The sequence below is a fragment of the Phragmites australis genome, chromosome 8 (genome assembly GCF_958298935.1).
Source record: "Phragmites australis chromosome 8, lpPhrAust1.1, whole genome shotgun sequence".
Lineage (NCBI taxonomy): Eukaryota > Viridiplantae > Streptophyta > Magnoliopsida > Poales > Poaceae > Phragmites > Phragmites australis.
In genome coordinates this window covers 4,952,848-4,969,356 of record NC_084928.1, presented here as the reverse complement: position 1 = coordinate 4,969,356, position 16,509 = coordinate 4,952,848, and the positions used below count along the sequence as shown (strand labels likewise).

The 16,509-nt window shown below is 41.1% G+C and overlaps 1 protein-coding gene across 1 annotated transcript; it reads left to right on the top strand.

Annotated features, from left to right (window-relative positions):
- The first annotated feature begins 14,575 nt into the window (after positions 1-14,575).
- LOC133926387 (UDP-glucuronate 4-epimerase 1-like) lies at positions 14,576-16,266 on the top strand. The gene has a single exon (XM_062372316.1). It carries the CDS (start codon positions 14,932-14,934, stop codon positions 16,252-16,254), a length of 1,323 nt encoding a protein of 440 aa, XP_062228300.1. The 5' UTR covers positions 14,576-14,931; the 3' UTR covers positions 16,255-16,266.
- Positions 16,267-16,509: the final 243 nt, after the last annotated feature.

Below are 16,509 nucleotides of genomic sequence, written 5' to 3'. Positions count from 1 at the left end.
CCCTCTGAGCTACATGGCATGAATTGATCGAAACCATGACCAAAAGACACGTTTTTGGAGGAAAAAAAAAACCATGACCAAAGATATGTTCTGAATGTGTAAGAGTAAATATAATACCATTTCTTAACACTACATGAATGTAGCAACAAAGAGAATTAGTGGGCAAGAGGATGCGCCCATCCACCCTTGTAGCAGCAGAAGTGTAGTGAAGAAAATTACAGCACTAAGAGAAATTTCAGAAGCAAATACTCGAAAATTCATAAAGCATAGATTGGATTGGACGGATATTGTACTGAAACTGATAAGATCACAAACTCAAATACAAGCTAAAATACAAGCTACACTCATAGTAGTACACTAGCTAAGGTCCGAGCAAGAAATGCAGGACCTAATGTCCTAATCACCAGACTAGAGAGAACCATCCAATTCTCTAATTAGGTATACCTACTAACAAGCCGGTGCGGTAAGTAACAATTTTAGCAACAGATGGAGCAAACAATATGCAAAAGTGTACCAATGCTTGAGCACATCTAATCTAACAAGATGAAAAATTTCACAATCCCCAAGAGGGGCGTGACATCTAGTGATTTCACAAGCATAAACTTGCCTGAAGGGGGAACCTCGCCTAAGATCGTCAGCGAATCCGGGTGGGCGGGATCCTCATCGCCGTTGGCTGTGGGCTCGTCGTCATCCACGGAGCTCTTGGCGTTCGTCTCCTTCTTCGCCTTGTTCACTGCAGGGAACGGCTCCACGGAGCTCTTGCTGCTTTGATCATCGTTGGAGGATGCCGCCGCCGGCAGAGGGGCGGCTCCTTTGCCTTGCGCGCGGCGTTGGACGATGGCATGATGGATGGGGCGCCGCCGGCCGCCGCAACAAGGGTGTCGAAGGGAAGCTGGGTGAGGCGGGTCGATCCACTTGACCTCTGTCAATCCATTGCCCCTCAATCTAAACTCACGTTAAATATTGAGCGTCTAGTATGCAAAATGAATGAAACTTCTAGTTTAGATCGGATGTTTCCATCGGGATGATTGAAAGTTTCCATCATAGTACCTGATGAGCAGCACTTAAGAAATCTAGTTGTGACGCTACAGTCACCTATTCTCATGAGAAACTTTATCAGAGCATAGGAAGATAGTGGCTTATTCTTGATCGTCGAGATAAAAAATAGAGAGTGATAGAGATTGAAAAATATAATTAAGGAAAAAGAGAATAAAAATGTGAGAAAATTAAATTGTATTTGTTCGATTGGATGTTGGATGATTTCAATTAGGCATGTTCATTTATATTTATAAGGAGGGATAGTCTTACCTCGTCTTAAATCCGACTCAATCTCTTTCCAAAATCTCGAGCTAATTTGAATTGAAAATTCCTATTCCCCCATCGGATGTTCCGATCATGTCGAAGAATCCAATTTTCCCAAGCATGAGCCTCTCGAGTTGAAAAAAAATATTTAATTGGAAGTTCCAATTAGAACATAGGAAGTTCCGATATAGCCGGAATGTTCGATTTTTCAAACTATGGGGTTCTCGAGTTGGACAAAAATAAATAATCGGATATTCTAATCCTTTAATCGGATGGTCCGATATGACCAAAATGTCTAAAATTCCAAAACATCGACCTCTCAGTTTAGATTAAATATTTAACCGGATGTTCCGATGATAACATCGGATGTTCTGATATGCTAAAACTTCCAACTATGAGACTGAACACTAGATGTTCCAGTGAGGAAAAATTTCTAAACACCAGACTAATTTCCAAGAGCTACAAAACTCTCTCAAAAACATCTTGAACTCATCGGACGGTCCGATGCTTCTGCCGGAGACCTCATCGGACCAATTTCTAAGGGAATATCTGCAAATCATCGCACTAACCTATTCTACGCACCAGATATTTCAGCGATCACACAACCTTAGCACCGTAACATCCGGTGTTAAAAAAAACTTAACCATGCTATTTTTTTTTATCAACACATGCCCTTTCTTAGAGCGATGAATAAAACATTGGCCATGAATACTCCTTAGGCCCATGTTTCTTTAAGCATCTTGCCACACAATAGAATAGTATCTCTTCAAGTATCGTCCGTTAATAGCTTTGGGTAATTTCTCGCCTTACAAAGTTTTTAACAAATAGAATTTCTAAAGATGATACTTACAACTTTGTACGGACCCTCCCAACTTGGAGACCATTTGTTGAACTTGTTGTCCTCCGACCCAATAGGCAAGATAGTCTTCCACACAAGATCCTTAATCTGAAATGATATTGCTTTTACCTTCTTGTTGTAAGCTTTAGCTACTCTTAATTTGTCTTTCTCGGTCTCCATCAAGCCTTCAACCTTTCATCTGTCACTTCATCAATCCTGATGTGACATGAATGAAGTACATTGATCTGTAGTTAAAGTCTGCGGAATATCGAATCTATGAACAATATGCTCCAATATAAAATCAATCACCTCCTTGTGGGCTATGTTCTTCAGAGGAACAGCTTCAGCCCATTTAGTAAAATAATTCGTAGCAACCAAAATGAAGCGATGTCACTTAGATGATGGAGAATGTATTTGACCGATGAAATCCATTCCTCAACCTCGGAACGGCCATAATTTAATAATAGGATGCATCATAGCAGCATGAACCAATTGAATATCACCAAACTTCTGACATGCATCACATCCTCTATAGTATCTAAAGCAATCATCAAGCATAGTAGACCAATAAAATCCACCTCTTTTCAATAACCATTTCATCTTGCGTGCTAATTAATGTGTACCACATATGTTTGTATGTAATTCACCTATAGTAACTCTTACTTGATCCGAACCCAAGCACTTAAGAAACAAATCATCCACAGTTCGGCGATATAAATCATCGTTCAACAATGTATATTTGAAGGCTTGCCGCCGAATCTTTCTATTAACACTTTTACTCGGATCCTTCAAGTAATCAATTAAAGGCCTTCTTCAGTCTTCAGATTTAGCCACTTCAACCTTTTCTCCCACTAGAGAAGACACAACAGAACCCAAAAATTCATGTTCAACTACACAATGATTAACACTTTCAAGCATTGGTCTTTTAATTACAAATAACTTGCCTCTATTAACTTGATAGCCAGATGCTTATTGTGCTAAATCATTTGCTATAAAGTTATCATCTCTAGACACATGATCAATAGCAAAATCATTTAAAACAACAATGATGTCTAAACACTTATCAAGGTAGCTATTTAGCTATCCGTCAAAACATTGATAATTATCAAAAACTTGCTGTACAACTAACAACAAATCACTAAAAATTTCTATGTTCTTCACACCCATAGAACTTAAAATTTCTAATCCTAACAAGAGAGCTTCATATTTGGGTTGATTATTATTACAAAAATAATCTAAATGATAAGATATTTAAAAAACACCACCTCTACATGACATAAAAACAAGACTAACACCTTGTCCAACCCTACAAGTCGAACCATCAAAATAAAGTTTCCATGGTTTAATAGACATATAGTCAACTTCTAAATCATGCTTATCATCAATTCGATAGTCAACAAAAAAATTAGCTACAATTTAGCCTTTCATAGATTTCAAATATTTATAAGCCAAATCATACTCTATAAGTGCATAAGCCTATTTACCAATTCTACCACTCAAAATTGGCCTTTGCAACATATACTTAATAATATCGGCTTGACATGCTACTATGCAAGTACTAGATAGCAAATAATATCTTATCATTGTACAAGCATAACAGAATGATAAGCATACTTCTTCATGTAAGTGATTGCATACTCCTTGCCATCAATTTCTTGTATCAACACAGCACCAATCACATCATCTCCTACATCAATATACTACCGAAAACACAACATGGCTTTAGGCGCCCGAAGCACCGGAGGAGTAGACACATATCTTTTGATTCTATCAAATGCAAACTGTTGTTCTACCCCCATAAAGTAAATTCGGTCTCATTCTTTAACCGAAGTATAGGCGTTGTGAGATTATGTGATGAAAAATTGGTTTGAATGTTGAAATTGATAGAGCAAAGTGATTTAGCATAATAACATTAAGATTATGTTCATGAGTTACTAAGATATTGCTTAGATATGCTTCGATAGTATAGATAGTTTGAAGCGCTATCAATAGTTAGGTTTGCTTATGTTAGCGTGTTGACTTTGCTTGAAGTTTGCGTGGTGTTGCGTGAACTGATCTTGGGTCAAGTCGGAAAGGACTTGTGCTCGTACTCGTTTGTTGATTCATGTGCATCTGTTGCTTGAAGGTGAACGTGGTTGATGACAGATCGACAAACTAAGTTCAGAGAGAAACTGAGGTTCAACAACTAGGTTCATGAGGAACTGAGGTCATAGTGATCAAGAATGTCATGCCAGACGTTTGAGCTAGAGAACAGTGTACATGAAGACAAGGTTACATGCATGTGACTAGGTGCGTTGCGGAGAAGGCAGACGTACGTGAGGTCGTGGGCAACCAGATTGTGTGTTCAAATAATGGAGTCATTTGAGTACATGGAAAGGTCAGGCTAGTTTGATTGGTCAAAGAGTCCAATGCCATAAGGAATCCAGTGCTAGTCTAAGGTGGACTCAAGCATGAATTGGATTCAGTTATGGGTCGACATGTTTTGGTATGGTTTGTGTCCAGGTAGGATATGACTAGGTTGTTTACAAACAAAGGTCAGTTTGGGAGGCTATATATTGAGAGGGTCTTGGTTAAGGCGAGGTGTGCCAGCGTCAAGAACGAGGTTAGATTTAGACTTTTGATCTAGAGAGTAGATTTGTCTAGGGTTTGGGATTTCATGAAAATCCTTGTTGGATGCTATGAAGAGGCATCTTGTAAACTCATCTATGCAATAAAAAACCAACTTTTGTAAGTTGATGAGTTGCTGATTCAGAATTTTTTTTTATGTTTATATTATGCGTACTTGGTTTTGATTTTTGATTAATTTTGTGATTATATAAGGTTTCATATCTATTTAATCCATCCAAAACCTTACCAGAATATTTGGTGTTTGATCTGTGAAAATTTTGAGTGGATTTGGTTTGATCTCGAGTAGCTTTTCAGTCAACTCGATTCTGGTTTTGTTCTGTTCTACTCGATTCTGGTTGACACAACCTATTTCGACCAGGCATAATTCTTGATCCACATATTTGTTTGACTCGATTCTTATTTGGTTAGTTTCGTATTTGAATCTAGTTTCAGTTGTTCAAATTTGAGAGCAGTCAGACCAACAGATTTTTCTCTACATTATTTTTACTAGATCTTGTACAATCTGTTTTGAGTGGAATACCGAGTTTAAATCAATTTTTGATTTGGGTGAATTAATTCTTGAATTTGGTTTACACAATAATTCATCCCTTGATTATCTTATTAGAGTGTAATCAACCCTACAGGCGTAAAAGCACTAAATTTCCCAAACAAGTTTGATATAAATCTTCTCAAATAATTCACCTTACCTAAGAATTTCTACATATCTCTTTTACATATAGGTGCTTAAACTTTTTGTATAGCTTCTATTTTAGTAGGATCTATCTCTATGCTCTTCTCATGTATTATAAAATCTAAAAATTTCTCAGTTGATACACCAAAAGCACATTTGAGTGGATTCATTTTCAGACCATACTGACGCATCCTTTCAAAGACTAAACATAAATCGGCTAAATGAGAATCATTGCCATCCGATTTAACAACTATGTCATCAATATATACCTCTAGTATAACACAAAATAAATCATGAAAAATTAGATTCATAGCCCTTTCATAAGTAGCACTGATATTTTTCAACTCAAATGTCATAACCATCCACTTAAATAAACTAACAAAACCAAAACAACGAAAACCCGTTTTAGACGTATCATCTTCGGCCATAAAAATTTGATTATAAACAGCATTACCATCAAGAAAACAAATTATTCTATGTCCTAACGCATCATTGATTAATATGTCGGCTATAGGCATAGGATATTCATCATTAGGAGTAGCTTTATTCAAATCTCTAAAATAAAGGCAAACTTGCAACTTACCGCTACTCTTATTCTCAACCGAGACAATATTAGATATCCAATCTGCATACCTTCATGGCCTAATAAATCTAGTCTTCAATAATCGTTCTATCTCTTCTTTAATCTGATCATACATATTAGGATTAAAACTTCTAGGTAGTTGTTTATAAAGTCTAAATCATGCTTTAATAGGTAACCAATGTTCTACCAACTTTCAGTTAAGTCTTGCATCTCGTGATACTCCCAAGAAAAGTAATCAACGTACTCTTTAAGCAACTCGATTACTTTAGCCTTGTAATTGGCTTTCATATTTTTATTTACAAACGTTGGGCTTGACATAATACCATCACCTATATCAACCTCTTCTAATGGATCAGTCGATGAGAAATCTTAACCTAACTTACCTAACTCATCTAAGTCTTAAATGGCCTCACAAATATCGTTCTTATTTGACCAATACTCCATACGCTTTTGAAGCCACTTTAAATTTTTGTACCTACTCATTGATACATTACATCGTTGGCCTCAAATCCAATTGATCCAGTTCACCTTCATCCATAGCAAGAAATTCCGAAGGTAACATAAAAACCATATTGACTACCATACCTTCAGTCGATGAGGCATTATTAACATGCATCGACGAATCACCATAATCAAGTAGCTCTTCATCTTCCAAGTCATCTTGCATAGCCACCGATGTCGTTGTTGGTAAAAAAGATATCATAGGAGCTGTTATAACATCTAGCTTTGGTCGCCATACTTGCTTTCTGGGTTGCATTGGTTTAACCTCATTGAAAGTAGCATCCCGTAAATTTTCAGCTTGTTGCTTCATCAATTCTTACTTGTGTAGCAGCTACAATCTTTTCTTTTTTGTGTGAGACAAGCCTTAGGGACAACACCTCGGCTGTAGGTATTTAGAAAGTGACTTACTACTACTTGCTTCATGATCTTTGTGCGTTGAATCAACTTGGACAACAGTAGGCATATGTTTAGGGTTGACTGGATTATTACTAAAGACAATCGGTCCTTTGACAAGCTCTTCGACGACCACTTTCATCGAACCAATTTCAATAATATCAGCAGCAGTGGTCCTTACCTATCTAAATTTTAAACAGAAATACTATTTTCCCTGACCCGGTATACTTTCTTTACAACTTTAGCATGTTGAACATCACCAGACCGATTTGTATGCTCCAATCGGTCATGGACATGATGTGATATTCTATCAAATACCAATCTCTATGGTGCTGCTCATCCTAGATGAAAAGGAGGAAATTGCATAGGAGGAGGAGGCATCCACATACCGTTATAACCCCACATTGGGCAATAAGGGAATGACATCGGAGAGGGTGCCCATAACCATGGTGTCGATGGACCAAGCGACAGGTTGATGTTAGGAGCATGATTCTCCCTTGGTTGATGATTATTGTGTAATCCTTGCCTTGGAGGTGATCTTAGTCACTTAATTCCACTTGGTTGGCTTATATTTGCTTGGGCGGCCTTGTCTTTCTCATATTTAGACAATAGTTGCTTGAAAGTGAGCTTGAACTTTTCAACATTGTCATGTTTCTTTGCTTCATTGATCTTCCACTTACTAACCTCCGGGCTTTTTGGTTTGATCATTCTTAACTTAGCATTGACATGCCCCCTGGGAATTGAAGTGTTCACTACGATCTCAATTGATTCTTTACCTTCGGGAGACTTCTCAAGTATCACCTCTCTCAATAAGTTTTTGTTCTCCCTTAAAGGTTTAGGCATTTCTTCACCAACGATTACATTCTTCACTTTAGTTGATTTAACTTGAGTTGGCCAAATTAGGATGTCTTTGTCTTGGAGATCAACCACATTAACCGGAAATTGTTGTTTGTCTACTTGAAAGGATCGAATGGCCCAAGAGGGGGGGTGAATTGGGCGCTAATTAAAACTTCTACTGCTTTCTAAAATAAATAACAACCTTAGCCTAGATAAAAGAGAATGTAACTACGTGATTTAAACTAGAACAAGGCAACTAAACAAGCAAGATAACTAAGAGAGAGACCGGTAAAAAGAAAGACTTGCAAGAACCAAGATACTCAAAGTAAAATGCGGGAATGTAAATAGTTGGAGAAGAGAACACCAATTTTTTCCCGAGGTTTCGAGAAGTTGGCACTTCCCCCTAGTCCTCGTTGGAGCATCCACCAAGGATGTAGCTCCCCCTTGAGTCACCAAGACTCAAGTGCTCCCTCTTGATTGCCCCTTCTCCATCTCCAGATTGGCGGGCATCAAACCAAGTACATCATCTCTTTCCGGGGCTCCCACAAGTCTTCCAAGAGCTCACCGAGAACACCTTCGATCACCAAGACCGTCTAGGTGTTGCCAACCACCAAGAGTAACAAGCTTCAAGCTTCACTTGACAAAGACAAAGCCTAGACAACAGCTAGATGCACACTTGTTACTCTCCAAGCACTTAAGATGTCCTTAATCTTCAACTAAGAACTTGAAATTAAACACAAGTGCTCTCTCTTGCTTCTAAATAACACACCAAGTGTATGAGCTGCTACAGGGTCGCAAGAGCAACTTATGAGTCCAAATGAGTGGGTATTTATAGGCTAAGGATCAAGAATTAGTCGTTGCCTAACAACCTAGAATTTTTCTTAACGCCGGAAGGTCCGGTGTGAATAACTCTCTCCACATCGGAATATCCGGTGCTAATACCCCTGACAGAATAGCCGTTAACTGTTTCATTAGCCGTTAAAGCTCCGGTGTTTCATCCGGACTAACGCCGGATCATCCGGCGCATTGAAACCGGCCAGATGATAGTTTGCAACCTCTCTGTATAAAATCATCCGGCGTTTACTCTTCACTACGCCGGACCATCCGACGTGTAGAATCAAGCCAAGACTGCACTGCAAATATTGCTCCGGTGATCTCACCACTCGAACGCCGGACCATCCGACGTGGACTTCAACAATTTTACAACTCAGAACTCTTAGGAAATTGCTCCGGTGAGTACACTCTTCATATAGAGGATCATCCGGTGAGTTGAATTTTCGCTGAATTTATCTAATTCAAACAATCTTGAGTTCTAACTTCTTGGACACTGAACCGAAAGCTTGTATGACCAACCTAGCTCTAGAAATTCACAAGTGTGCATCAACTATGTCTAGACTCACCTAGGTCAAGCTACAACTCTTAACCCCCCTTTATAGTACGGTCAAAAGACTAAAAAGAAATAGAACCTATACTACTCTAAGTGTCCTTCATCTCCTTGTGACACTTAGAACTAGAAGATCCTTAATCTTCATGTACCGGTCCTTTGATCGTCCATATAAGCGCTTAAAGGGCCAAGAGTATCAAAGCATCATTGTGAACTAAGTTTTTCTTTTTCTTTGATACTGTTCAAAACGCATACGTTAGTCACAATGATACGATTGTCATTAATCACCGAAACTCTTACCTCTTACCTAGGGGCCTAGATGCTACACTACTTTCATTTCCATAAATTCTAATCATACTTCATTAATGCAATCGTTAGTAGTATGAGAATAAGACTTATGCCATTCACAATAAGCTCACTTCTTTAATTCTTCTGATGGCGGAATCACATGACCATGAGATAACTTAATATGTCTCTATTGTAACAAGTAATTAAAAATTCTATCACACTTAGCTACATCAAAAGTAAACTTATTTTCTTCTTGCCGATTCTTGGGAGGTATCGGCTTAAGAGTTGACCAAAAAAAGAAGACCAAGCCCATTTGGCCACACCCACACCCACATCATCATCATCTAAATTTTCAGATTCATACTCAAGCATGTGAACATTAGGACGATCAACTTACATTTTATCATTTGACATCTGAAAATTTCTAGATTCTTTAGCTCGACTTTCTTATGCCAGAGCTGTTTGCAAGACTTAACTAACATCCTAAAAATTATAACCTTCTAACTTTTCCTTAAGATGAGATAGTAAGCCCGAATAAACTAATTCAGCCAAGCCTTTTTTAAAAAGTATCAAGTTAAAACATCGATTCTTTGTATCTCTAAACCTCCTAATAAAATTAGCAATGGGTTCATTGTATTTTTATTCAACCGATGTTAAGTGTGAAAGTCTCAACTTAGTATCAGCACTATAAAAATATAAATGAAACTTCTATTCTAATTGAGACCACACATGTATAGAATTGGGAGCAAGAGATATAAACCATGTAAAAATAGTTTCAGACAATGACAAATGAAACAATCTAATTTTTAGCACATCATTAGAACTAGCTTCACCCAATTGCGCAAGAAATTGACATGTATGCTCTCTCGTTGTTCTATTATCTTCCCAGATAAATTTTATAAAATCAATAATTTTAAAACCACGGGGGTAAAGAATTGTGTCATAGTGCTTGTGATATGGCTTTTAGTATACACGAGATTTTCTTCTAACCTCCACACCGAATTGTTCCCTTAGCATGGTAGCTACTTGTTCTCATATAATTTCATCATAATCGGCCATGGGCCAAACATGATTAACTACCGGCTCAAGTTGTGGTGCAGGCGCATTTGACACATAAGATGTAATAGAAGGTGGTGTTGTGAAGTTTTCTTTAGGTATCGTCCGTAAGGGATTCCCGATCCTTGTAGCGGTATATGTGGGGTACCTTATACTACGGTTTGGTAAAAGGGTGTTTGCACATTGGGATAATTTTTGGCTCTATAAATTTGAGCCAAAATTGGAGCATGATGCCTAGCATATGGGGTTTGATATGGGTTTTGTTTCCTGTCAGTTTTAATAGCATGAGAAGTAATATGATTAGATGCAACACTACTCATATAATTTTAACCATCATGAGGATTATTCAAATAATGATAAGAAACATTATGTAATGCCTTATCAACAATAGGAGAAATTAAATCACTAGCATTACTAGTAACCAGCTTCTTCAAATTTTGTTCCTCATGTATTTGTAAAACTAAAGGCCGAAGCTTATCAACCAATATATCATCAACTATCTTTTGAATACTATTAGTCATAGTTGCACCAAAAAATTAATCAATCATATTAGCAACATCTTCATATGATGGATAGGGTTGAGTACTCATATTGGTTGGTACCTTTGGTTTTTGGTCGGCGGGCGGTGGAGAATCTTCTTTCTTGAACACGCCTTGCCGAGTCTTCACGTAGCGCGAGAGGAGCTGCTGCTGACATTGTTCCAAGTCGGCCTCGATCATCGTGCACGCTTCTTCCAGCAACTCGTCGTAGGATGCTATGATGATGTTGTCCTTGTCAATTTTCGAAGAATACATATCTAGGGCTTCAAAATTCGGCTAGAGGATAGCCGGAAACTTCTTCCCCAGTGGAGTCGCTAAAAAATGTGTTGACGCGAAAAAGTATCGCGCCAAACACTGAGCATCTCGAGTGCAAAATGAATCAAAACTTCTAGCCCAGGCCAGATGTTCCGATCAGGATGATCGGAAGTTCCAATGAACAATACCCGATGAGCAGCACCTGGAAAATCCCAGTCGTGGTGCCACACCTATGGACCTTCATCGTCACCCACGCTCGGGAGGGATCTCGTCAGAGTGTAGATGGCCGACGGCTTGTCCTTAGTCATCGAGATCAAGAATGGAGAGCAATGGAGATTGGAAAAGATAACTAGGGAACGAGAGAAAAGTAAATTGTATTTGTTCAATTGGATGTTGCATGATCTCAATCGACCATGTCCCTTTATATTTATAAGGAGGGATGGTTTTACCCCGTCGTGAGTCGTAATATACCAAAACATGTTTTAAATCCGACTCAATCTCTTTCCAAAATCCCAAGCTGATTTGAATTGGAAGTTCCAATTCCCTTGATCGGATGCTCCGATCATGTCGGAAAATCCAATTTTCCCAAACATGGGCCTCTCGGGTTGACCCAAAAAATATTTAATCGACCGGAATGTTTGAAATTCCAAATCATCGACCTCTCGGTTTGGATTAAATATTTAACCGGATGTTCCGATGATAACATCGGATGTTTCAATGTGCTGAAACTTCCAACTTTGAGACTGAACGGTAGATGTTCCAATGAGGAAAAATTTCTAAACACCGGACTAATTTCTAGGAGCTACAAAACTCTCTCAAAAATGCTATGAACTCATCGGATGGTCCAATGCTTTTGCCGGAGATCTCATCAGACCAATTTCCAAGGGAATATCTACAAATCATCGCACTAACCTATTCTACGTACCAGATATTCCGGCGATTATACAACCTTAGCACCGGAATATTCGGTGTCAAAAAAACTTAGTTGTGCCATTTTTTTTGTCATCAACAGGTTCCTAACCCATAAGGTGTGTTTTTATGGAGTGGATCCATAATCAAATGGGCCGAACCGGCTCATGCCCATATTTAGATCAGCATTTTTTTTCTTATATTAAAAAATTATGAAAATAGGTGTCTATTTTTATGACTATTTCGATAGTGTTTTGATTTGAGAGTAATAGAATACAATATTTTTTATTTTTAAATATGTTGTCAGTTGGAGGGACATCGGGTTTATTTTTTAAAACCTGACACTTGTTGGAAGGTCGATAGGCACTTACCATCCTTCCAAAATGCAACAGTGGTCTAGATGTATGATTTTTTAAAATGGGCATATATTATTGTCGCCTTTTCAACCAGTCGACAGTGATCTAGATGCGTGATTTTTTAAAAGGGATAACTATTTTTGCTTTTTTATTTAAAAATATAAAATAAAAAATCCGTTAGCTCAAACTCCTGCAGAATCTTTACCTACCAGTTCCATGCTTTGCTCGTTGAGAGCATGTGCAGGTTGTACAGCTGATTGGCAATGTCAGCTGGCCAGAGGACTACCAGATCCATCACATGGATACAGACAGGATCATGGTCCACGCACAGAAACTGCCACCAATTTTTCAGTCCGGTGCACAAAATAGTTTGCACCCAGGAAAAAGCACATGAAGAGATCCATATTGGATAAAGCTGGATCCATTAGCTGAAAGCATAGCTTGGCCAAGGTGTCTGCTCACCGACAGAAGGACGCCTAGTGGTAGGGCCTGTTAACGCTGTCAACGACCCGAGCCTGAACGTGGTAGAGGCTCTGTTAACGAGCTCCCTGTTAGGTTCGAGCTTGACAAGCTGTCAACGAGCTCCCTGTCGAGCTCGACCAAAAAATCGAGCTGAGCTCAAGCAAGACTACGATTTCAACCGAGGATGGAAATAGGCTCGAGTCAATCTTGAGTAGGCTGAGTTCAGCTCGTCTAAGGTTCTTTCATTTGCTGTTTTGTTTGGTTGTTATGATATGATTATCTAAGTAGGTTTGAGAATGGCCTTCTATTTTCTGTCCTTATAACGCCTCATTAGATCTCAGAGAAGTATAAGTAATGTATAAGTAACGTTAAGATCATATAAACTTAGTAGAGTAATAAACTTAATAAAAAGTGTAATATTCATTAACTCGATACTTATCGAGCTCAAACTCATGAGACTTGCGAGCTTTGGCTCATATTCAAGTTTAGCTTATTTTAAAATCAAGTGGAGCACAAATCAAATCTAGAACTAAGTCGAACTCAATTAATTCTCAAGCTTCGAGTTTTTTTTACAGCCTAGTCCCGTCATCTGGTCTTGCTCTTGCAGAAGCTGACAACAACTGCATAGGATGGTGTTGGATAAACATAAATCGTGTCCAATAATGCAGTGGCACGCCAAAGGTTCTTAAGCGAATGACACGAGGACACAGCGAGAGCAGGTGAAAAGGAGTACGGAAACGACCGGTGCAAGGATGGTTCAAGCATCGTGTGAGTTATTCTTTCTGCTGTGCTTGTCATTGAATGTGGTAAACTGCAATCGTAGAAGATTTTCACTTGTCAAGCTTTTTACGTGCTAACGATTAATCGAGTTCAGTAAAGTCGGGCCGGTTTTAAGACACGGTATCCTCTTAATAAAATACTAGAGGAACTCCTCCCCTCGGTGCTATTTTTTTAAGAAGATTTTCACTTAGCTGCTGGCAGAATAGAGCTCCAAAATTCGTTTCGCTTCGTGTTGACTGTTCCTTACTTTTGTTAGTCTTGTCCACTGAAGTTCTTGTGAAATGCTGAATTGCAGTGTCCACTGAAGCTCTTGGGTGGGAGAGATCCTACATCCTTAGAGGATTTTATTGCTCACTGGCTTAATCAGTCTAGCAGACTAATAAACTTGTTCTGTTTGGATTGGGTGTTTTATATTGGTCTTTTTGGTGTGTGCGTAATAAGATGGCCATTGAGAACAAACTTATTTGCAAGTCTCTTTCACCCCGATTAAGTATGTTTTGCGCAACCCTCTTATTCTATTCAAGAATTTAACAATGTATATGTTTAATTGAGGAATGAAGAAAAATATTGTATATTTTGACTGTTAATAAGTCTACTTGAATCAAGCTTGAGCATCGACCTTGTCTCTGGCCTCGCTCAAGCTCGGCTTGTTGAAAGTCCTACTTGTGAGGTTTACACGTTCAAGCATGCTCTTGGTTTTCCAACTATCCGCCCTCGCGGGACTCCATTTCTATGCAGTTTTTTTTTGCAAATTACAAGAGAGAATATCTCTCTCCCCATGCTCGCGCCACTTTCAAACTTGCTGCTCAAAACCTGCAACCACCATTGCCGGAAGGAAGAAAGGCCCTACGACGAGCACAGAAAAGCAGAACACTCGTGTCTTCTAAAAATAAACCGGGCTAAATTACAGGGGCCTCCACCAACATCGCCGAGCCCCGAAAACACAACACAAAGCCATGCCTATTTGGCGCCGGCTCCACCCATGGCCATGCCATTTCCAAACCAAAACCAAGGATTTTTTTGTAAGAGAAGTGCAAGCAAGAACGTAATTACATAGCGGTTGAAGGAAAGATTTGATCTTTGCAAGGAAGGAAGCGTGGTCAGAGGAGGAGTTTGTGCGGTGGAGTTACGTTGTTCGCATGCGTGGAGGATGCGGGTGCTGGAGGAGGAGCTGTACCCATCGACGCCGGGGAAGGTGAAGGTGGAGCGGGCGGGGACGATGAGCCGGCAGCTGCACCGGTGCTTCGCGTCGACGGGGACCATGTTCCTGTGGGCGCTGTTCCTGGTGGCCATGATGGCGACGTACATCAGCGTCCACTCCTTCGTGGACACGTCGTCGCGGTACTTCGCGGCGTCGTGGGGCGGGCTCCACTGGGAGCGGCAGATCCGAGCGTCGGCGTCGCCGCGCCGGCCGCCGGGGTCGGCGGAGGGGGCGGGGCTGTCCGTGCTGGTGACCGGCGCCGCGGGGTTCGTGGGCACGCACTGCTCGCTGGCGCTGCGCAAGCGCGGGGACGGCGTCGTGGGGCTCGACAACTTCAACTCCTACTACGACCCGTCTCTCAAGAAGGCGCGCCGCGCGCTGCTGGGCTCCCACGGCGTGTTCGTCGTCGAGGGCGACATCAACGACGGCCGCCTCCTGGCGAGGCTCTTCGACGTCGTGCCCTTCACCCACGTGCTCCACCTCGCCGCGCAGGCCGGCGTCCGCTACGCCATGGAGAACCCGGCGTCGTACGTGCACTCCAACATCGCCGGCCTCGTCTCCCTCCTCGAGGCCTGCAAGGACGCCGACCCGCAGCCGGCCATCGTCTGGGCGTCCTCCTCCTCGGTGTACGGCCTCAACGACCGCGTCCCCTTCTCGGAGGCGCACCGCACCGACCGGCCGGCGTCGCTCTACGCCGCCACCAAGAAAGCCGGCGAGGAGATCACCCACACGTACAACCACATCTACGGCCTCTCCATCACCGGCCTCCGCTTCTTCACCGTCTACGGGCCATGGGGCCGCCCCGACATGGCTTACTTCTCCTTCACCCGCAACATCCTCCAGGGGAAGCCCATCACGGTGTACCGCGGCAGAGACCACGTCGACCTCGCCCGCGACTTCACCTACATCGACGACATCGTGCGCGGGTGCCTGGCGTCGCTCGACACGGCCGGACGGAGCACCGGCACGGGCGGCAAGAAGCGTGGGCTGGCACCTTACAGGATCTTCAACCTGGGGAACACGTCGCCGGTGACCGTGCCGAGGCTGGTGTCCATCCTGGAGAGGTACCTGGGGACGAAGGCCAAGAAGAACGTGATCGAGATGCCCGGCAATGGCGACGTGCCGTTTACGCACGCCAACATCAGCCTGGCGCGGGAGCAGCTCGGGTACAAGCCGACCACGAGCCTCCAGATGGGGTTGAAGAAGTTTGTGAGGTGGTACCTCTCCTACTACGGCTACAACCGGGGAACACACAGCTTCAAGAACTTGTGATTAGTGTCTGATTAGTAAATATGAATTTCCTTTTTTATGTGGCCTGGGTCTTCCACTCTCTGATCAAAGATTGACTCGGTTATTTCTGCTTTGAGGAAAAGGAAATACGAAGAAGAATTCTTTAGTAGGTGAGGAGAGGAGGGAATGGCAAAAGAGCAATGGAATGGAGGGGTTCTTTTTGTATTTCTTCTGCAAACTGTATAACTTATAGATTTGTAGCAGTGCTTGAACAGAGGATATGTAGCATTGTGGGAG